Genomic DNA, 7,544 nt, shown 5'->3' with positions numbered 1-7,544 from the left:
AATTCTTAATCTGGCACTCAATGCCCTTCACCAACTAGCCACCTACATCTCTTACATGTTTCTACCATTCATTCTCACTGGTGGCCAAGTTAGTCCCTTCATCCCCATGGGTCATTCCCTTCTTTCCATCTTGCCACATATTATTTATTAATTGCCATTGTAGACTAGTGAGTTCATTAGCATATGCATTTCTCTCTCCCCTTTCTACAGACCCATGTCCTTCCCTCTCCCCTTATAGGGAATTTTCCCTTGATTTGGTTCACTCTATTACTATATCTCTTCAGTGTTTTTATACAGTTTGTATCATATCATGATACTGATGTGCAATATTACTTATTTCCCCTTTCTGTTGCCTCATTTTCAAAGCAAAAGTCTGGATGAGATGATCTCAAAGTTTGGACTATTAACCATCTTTTGGTTCTTTCTTGCATTTGTCAAAATAGTCAATCAACAAGCATTTATGAATGTGCCAAGTATTGGGGTACAAAAGAAAAGGTAAATTCCTCTGACATATTCTAGGAGAGAATTCAATTCAAACATTTATTGAATGTTTACTGTAACAGACCAAGAGTTACACTGAGGAAAGTTAATAAATTAACTAAAATAACTATTTATATTTTAATATTAACAATAAAAATAAAAGATATTGCAAATATGGACCTTCTTCATCCTAGTCAACCCATAGTGCCTTCTCCAAGGACCAATGGGATTAGTTCCCTCCTTTGGTGTCAGCTCGGGCACCAGATTGAGTTTTTTAGACTGTGCCCTGTCTCTATGTTGCTCCCAGGAAACTTTTATGGGAACCATGGGCTGCTTTTCATACAGGGTCTCTTACTTGCAAAGGGCAGGAAATGTAGTGCTGGTGATAGAAACTTAGCACCATAGCAACCTAATGAAAAAGTGTAGGTTGTGAGGAAATATACATCTCTTTAATGTAAATAGAGGGCCTCATTGCATTTTGGTTTGTTCTCATGGATATATTGCCTTACAACTTTTTTCGAGTTGTGTCCCGTTTCCCCAAATGGATTATAAGCTCTCTGACGGCAGGGACCAGGACAACTAGTGCCTCAGATGTGGTCTGAGGCAGTGGGATACCCACTGGACTTAAATCAGGTTAGATTCTAGTCTTGGCTTTGCTTGTTGTTGGGTGTATGGGGATGACCCTTCCTCTGTCAGACCCTTGGTTTCCCTCATCTCTAAAAATGAGGATAACCTATCTACCTCATCTACCTAACAGGGTTGTTGGTATTAAAAAATTATGTGAAAAAAGTCAACTCAATACATGTGTGTGAAATGATTACTTTGTAACAAGTGCTACCCCTTCCCCCAGCAGTTCCCATTTCTGTCTCTTCTCTTCAAGTTCCCTTGCTCTCCCGTAGTCTTTCAGCCTGACCTGAACTGCTATCATGCTTTTGATTAGGCTTTAATACAAGGGGACATCTACTATAGTCCTACTCTGAGGCCTTATTTTGGCGCAGAGGTGAGACTGGGTTCTTGACATTCTTGATACCAGTGTAATTCATTTAACTTTGGCAGGTCTCACAGATTTCAGTGCAATCTAACAATCCACCAAGACTGTTGCCCAAGAACCAACCTAATTAAGTGTAGAGGAGTTCATCATCCAAAGGTTGACAACTAGGTGAGGCATATTTTTGTGAGGGGCCACAGAATTGTCATAGGCATGGGTAATTTCTGAGCTAAATCACTGGAGAGAGCACCTAGAGCACTGAAATCACAGGGTTTCTATAGAATGTTTAGCAATCTGAAGGAATGTAAGTAACCAGAAAGGGATATCCTGACTTGCCTGTTTTCTTGGCTTCAAGTGAGACAAGGAGTTTGAAGGGAGGACTAAAGGACCCTTGGAAAGTCCTCTAGTCAATGTCTAGTGACCCCTAGGGAGGAGGGAGATCACACTGACAAAGTTGGGGATAGCTCTTCTGAGGCAACCCAGAGGAGAGGGTTCCTGGTGGCCACCAGAGCATCATGAGGTCAGAGAGAGAATTAAAGGGACGATGGTTAGTTATGGAGTGCAATTTCTGGAGGTGTTCTTGTGGTCTCTCTGTATTCCAGGAGGGGATCATCCCGAGTATTCAGTTCATCTCCCCAAGGTCTCAGAAAAGACCAGTGATTCCCAGCTATCCCTGAGACAGCCTCATCCAGCCTCTTAGATGGAGAAAGGTGAAGGGGGGGAACACCTCTCTACCCAAAAGGAACAGATTGCTTACTCTCTTTTGGGGAATACTCTTCCTTGGGCACAGGGAACCTCACCCACTCCAGGCCGGAGATACCGAGGGTGCTTAGGGGCTCTCACTCCACACATTGGCAATTTTCCTCTTTGAGGAAAGCCAAGAGAGAAGACATTTGAACCACAAGAAAATGGTTGCTCTGGGAGTCACTGGTTAAAGAGATGGCTGAAGTCAGACTCAGTTGCTCCAATCACAGGCCCTAATAGGTCACTCTGGCTGAGATAGGGGTTCAGTCACTTGGGGAGCATTTCCAGATTCCTTGGGGGATTCCTGGCTTATGGCAGTTGGGGAAGTTGCCTTGATTGTCGGCACAGGGACTCCTCCAGGCCCACAATCCTCATCTCCATCCTCCCCACCATGTGTTGCACGGTGCCTTAGCAGGTGAGAACTACGGGTAAAGCCTCGGCCACAGTGCTCACACCGGAAGGGTCGGTCTCCAGTGTGGCCTCGGTAATGTTGTGCCAGGTTGGAGCTATAGCGGAATCCACGCCCACAGTCTGGGCAGCGGAAGGGCTTCTCCCCAGTGTGAACACGCTGGTGCTGGACCAGCCCTGAGCTCTGACCAAAGCCCTTGCCGCACTGACTGCAGCGGTAAGGTCGCTCCCCACCATGACCACGCTGGTGGCGCCGAAGGTTGGAGCGGTGGCCAAAACCCTCCCCACACTGGGCGCATCGGAATGGCTTCTCACCACCATGCTGGGCTGCCCGATGACGGGCCAGTGCCAGAGCCTGAGGAAACAGTAGACCACAGTCTGCGCAGGAGTGAACCGGAGGAGGTGGGGGCGGGGGTCCCATGTGGTGGGCTTTTCGGTGTGCCACGAGGCGAGGGTGCTGACTAAAGCCACGGCCACACTCCCCACAAAGGTAGGGCGTTTCTCCAGTGTGTGTCCGAAGGTGGCGGGCAAGATTGGCGCTCTGAGTGAAGCGCTTGCCACATTCCTGACAGGGGAAGGGCCGTTCCCCGGAATGGGATTTCTGGTGGCGTATGAGGCTAGGGTGGCGGCCAAAGCCTCGGCCGCAGACAGCACAGATATAGGGACGCTCGCCTGTATGGACAGTGGCATGCTGCAGGAGCCCTGAACTCTGGGAGAAACCCTTTCCACACTGGCCACATCGGTAGGGGGGCTCAGGAAGATGTGTACGTCGGTGCCGGGCCAGGTGGGAGCCATGGCGAAAACTTCGGCCACACTGACCACAAGAGTAGGGTCGGTCGCCTGTGTGGGAACGTAGATGCAAAGCCAAGTGGGCCCCCTGGGCAAAGCACTTCCCGCACTCGGGACAAGGGAAGGGGCGCTCCCCAGAGTGGATCAGCCTGTGGCGGGAGAGGTGGGAGCGTCGAGAGAAGCAGGAACCACATTCCGGGCAGGAAAAGGGCTTCGGGGGTGGGGGTGGAGATGCTGGGGGCGGGGGCAGGGCTGTGCCACAGGCTGTAGCTGGTGGGGCGGAACCATCCAAGGCAGAGGGAGGATCAGGGACTGATTCTGCCTCCTCTTCTTCCTTGGTCCTTACGCCTGTGAGACAGTGATGAAATGATGAATAAAACGAAGGAATCACAGAGGAAGATGGTTCTGACAGGAATAAAGGAAGAGTATGGGCTCAATCCCTCTGGAAACTGCTCTCCTTCACTTCCTAAGAGCATTTCTGAAGGGATCTGGAGTGGATCTGGGCACCTCACAATGGCTCTTGGTATCCTTAGAAGCAAGAGGAGGAAGGAAGTGGGTGGGGGGCGGGACACAGAGGTTAGTTTTCTCTACTGCAAGAGAAGACCTTTGGTGAATCCTGCCACTTACTGGGGAGCAAAAGTAGCTGAAGATGGTGAGGTGTGAGGTAGAGCTCCATCTTGGGGGCAGACTGATAAAAGGGGAAGACTGGATTTGACTTTGAAGAACCTCACTCATACTCTTGACTCCTGCAACTTTCTAGCCATGTGGCTTTGGGCAAGTCAGTTCTCCATTCTAAACCTCAATTTCCACCTCTGTAAGATGAGGTTGGGATAGATGATTTCCAAAGCCCTTTCAAGCTCTAAATCCTGAACCTGGTGATCTCCACTCTTGAGGTATGAGGAGGAGGTGAAGGGTAAGGGCAAAAGACTCTTCCCTCCTGGTTACTTACTTGGGTAAGGATCTCTGGGGTCTCTTTCTTCTGACTCCTGAGGCCCTGGACCCCATGGTTCTGCCTCTTGCTCCAGATGAGTGATCAGTTCTGGTTTGGGGATTGGAAATCCTGGAGGAAGAAAAAACAAGCTTCATTATTCTGTCTTAAATATGTCCCCCTCCCAGCTCTCCCTCTAGCTGAATCCTAACAATTCTTCAAGGCTCAGCTCAAGTTTCTTCCTCAGTGGAGCCTTCTTTGATCACTCTTGATTGCTGTGATTTATTCCTCACATGTCCTAACACTGTCCTACCATCTGCTGCCTGGTATAGCTGCTATATACACTGCTCTATATTGTTAGCTAACTTTCTGTATGTCTCATCCCCAAATAGGCAATAAGATGCCTAGTGTGTGTTCTTGTATCTCTATATCTAGCACAGACACTTGCAAAGTAAAATAAATATCTGATTCCTTGGTTCAGGAGGATGCAGGGGATGGGGAAGCAGGGTGCCTGGGGGTGAAATGGGAGGAGAGAGGTAGTGACCTATAGGAGGGGCTGAAATGCTGGCATTCTACCTGAGGAATTCATAAAGGTCACCTCTCAATTTAACAATTCGGTTCACTTCCACCTCTCTGTAAAAATGAATGTCAGAATCAGGGTGTTTTGTTTTGAAGGGAGAAAGGTCATCTCTACTTACCCAAGGAGATGAGATTCCGGTAGCTCTCCCACATGACATCTCCAAAATATACAGCCATGTCTGCAAAAGTCACTGGCATAGGGACTGGGGGATCAAGGTGAAGTGCAGAAGACAATGATGGGGAAGGGGGAGAAAAGTGAGAAGTAGAGAGGAGAGGAGGATGGGAGGATGTAGGTGACATAGGAGTTGGAGAAGGGGAGGGACAGGGACATGGGGAGGAAGGGGAAGGGCAAGGGGAAAGGGTAATTGTGGGCTGAGCCAGGATGGAGTAAGAGGAGAGGGGTACCAAGAAGAAAGGAAGGGCAGTGGGAAATTAGGTCTGATGAAGAGGGAAGAAAGATTTGATGAGAAGTGGAAGAAGGATACTGTCTCTGGAACCAAAAGAGAAGAGATAAATTCTACCAACTGTCTCCTCATGCTTCTCTAATTCTTTTTTTCTTCTACACCCCCCCCCCTTTGGAATTTATTCCATTATAACCACAAAGTTAGCAAGATCAGACTGCTCTAGAGCACCAGAATTAGGCTGAGCAAGCAACACCTCAATTCTCAGACCAGTCCCATCCTCCCTTACCGAAGCATGCCAGAAAAACCACACCACCTAGATGAGGGACAGAGGAAAAGAAGACAAGTTGGGGGAGGCAGGAACAGTATGCCTGGGGAGGTAGAGAGAAGCCAGTTGCAGAATTAGAGGACAGGAACTTGGATGACTTGTTAGGAAGTCAGGGGACTGGGGAGGTGCTGCCTGGGTTTGATGTTGGGGGACTAGGAGTTATATGTGGTTATCAGAGAACCTTCACAGCTAGAGAAGAGATATATAGTATTTCAGGGTTCCAGGAACTATAGAAATTGGTGGTATTATGGTGGAGTTTGGGACACTGGGGCATTTGCAGGGGCTACAAGAAGAGCCCATGGGCCTGGGATGGTTCCCTGGCATTTTGTGTGTGTGTGTGTGTGTGTGTGTGTGTGTGTGTGTGTGTGTGAGAGAGAGAGAGAGAGAGAGAGAGAAAGAGAGAGAGAGAGAGTTATGGCTTGGTTTTCATACTGAGGAATCCCATAGACTGAGGGAAGGCACAAAAATCTAGGGGGAGATCTACAGTATTGAGGGTCCCAAGGGTCTTAATAGGGTTTTGGCATTGTGGGGCTCTCTGGACTGTTGGAAGATTCCAGTAAAGGCGCTGTAAATCCCTTGTGTTGAGAATCTGGGAATAAGAGGATTCCTGATATTGAAAATCCCCAAGGGCTGTGGAAGTGTCAGCAAGCAGTAAGAAGATGCCTAATATTGAGGTCGGAGGCTGAGCGAGTCCTTAGTATTGAAAATTACGAGTCAGAGAATGGGAGGGTATTGAGGGTCTGGCATATGTGGGAACAGAATACTGAGGGTCGGAGACATGTGAGAAGGGGCAGGGGCGGGTCTCTCGTACTGAGGGTTCCGTGGACTGGGGGAGTCCTCGGTACTAAGGGTCCGTAGGGTGGGGTCCACAGAATCGAGGACCTTTGGGTTCGGGAAGAGTCTCTACTATTGATGGTTCAGGAGCTCTGGAAAGGTGCCTGGTATTGAGGGTCCCGGGTGCGTGAGAGGGTCCGGAGACTATAGGAAGGTACCTGATATTAAGGGGTCCAAGGACAGTGGGAGGGTCCAGGGTATTAAGGATCCCGGGGATGTGGGAGGGTACAGGACAGTGGGTGGGTACCCAGTAAAGGATCTATAAGGGTGGGGGTCCGTGGGGTCTATAAGGGGGGAGGGTCCACCGTATAGAGGGTCTCGAGGGTGTGAGGAAGTCCCTAATATTGAGGATCCCGGTGGGGTGAGAAGGTCCAGGGGCTGGGGAGGACAGACAGCTGGGGTCCGGGTATTAGGGAGGGGGGCCGGGCGGGCCAATTACCTGCACCACCGACTCGTCTGCCAGCGAGACAGCGGACTGAGCTCAGCCACAGGAATTTTTTTTGGGGGGGGGGGATGAAAGGAGCAGCGGAAACAGGAAGTGAGGGGCAGAGTGCCCGAAGAAGGGGCGGGGGGCTCTCGATCCTTCCCGGCGCCGTCCCCCTTCTCCTCTCGCTGGACTTCCCGAAATCAGAGATCTACCCCTAATATCCCTTCCCAGCCCCCTGCTGGCCAATCCGTGTTCCGGGGCCCACATTCTACCCACCTGGTGGGAGGGAGAAGGAACGGATGATTTCCACGCCCCTAACTGTCTGGGGAACCAAAAACTACAACTCCCACAGGCCTTCTGAATGGCAGCATTCTAGGGCTGGCGATGCCCTGCCCTGAAGCCTCATGGGAACTGTAGTCCTAGGTCGGGCCCCCTCTTAGACGGTGTGGGAGGCGGAGCGCCGCGGAGCTGGAGCTGCGGCCAAGGACAAGGGACCTGAAACAGCGGCGCAGCGGCGGTTTTTGCTTGCTCGCTCTGGATTATTGGGGAGCTATTTGTATCTCTTCCACTTTGCTCCTTCCAGCTTTCAAATTGTATGTGACCTGATGCAATCCCCTCCCCCAAAAGAAGAGCGATTT

At 49.9% G+C, this 7,544-nt stretch overlaps 1 protein-coding gene across 2 annotated transcripts; it reads right to left on the bottom strand.

Moving 5' to 3' along the window:
* Positions 1–513: 513 nt before the first annotated feature.
* LOC103098524 (zinc finger protein 436-like) lies at positions 514–7,511 on the bottom strand. Of its 2 annotated transcripts, XM_007483671.3 has the most exons (4): positions 6,919–7,511; positions 5,036–5,406; positions 4,359–4,469; positions 514–3,757 (listed from the first exon to the last, which is right to left on the bottom strand). In XM_007483671.3, the coding sequence occupies exons 2-4, from the start codon at positions 5,214–5,216 to the stop codon at positions 2,454–2,456; spliced, it is 1,596 nt and encodes a 531-aa protein (XP_007483733.2). In that variant the 5' UTR covers positions 5,217–5,406; positions 6,919–7,511; the 3' UTR covers positions 514–2,453. The 2 variants fall into 2 exon arrangements, with proteins under 2 accessions (XP_007483733.2, XP_056673982.1); XM_056818004.1 differs by having other exon boundaries at positions 5,036–7,511.
* Between the last annotated feature and the right edge of the window lie 33 nt (positions 7,512–7,544).

The sequence above is a fragment of the Monodelphis domestica genome, chromosome 2 (genome assembly GCF_027887165.1).
Source record: "Monodelphis domestica isolate mMonDom1 chromosome 2, mMonDom1.pri, whole genome shotgun sequence".
Taxonomy (NCBI): Eukaryota; Metazoa; Chordata; class Mammalia; order Didelphimorphia; family Didelphidae; genus Monodelphis; species Monodelphis domestica.
Note: the sequence above shows the minus strand (reverse complement) of the source record. Positions and strands in the feature narration are given on the sequence as shown.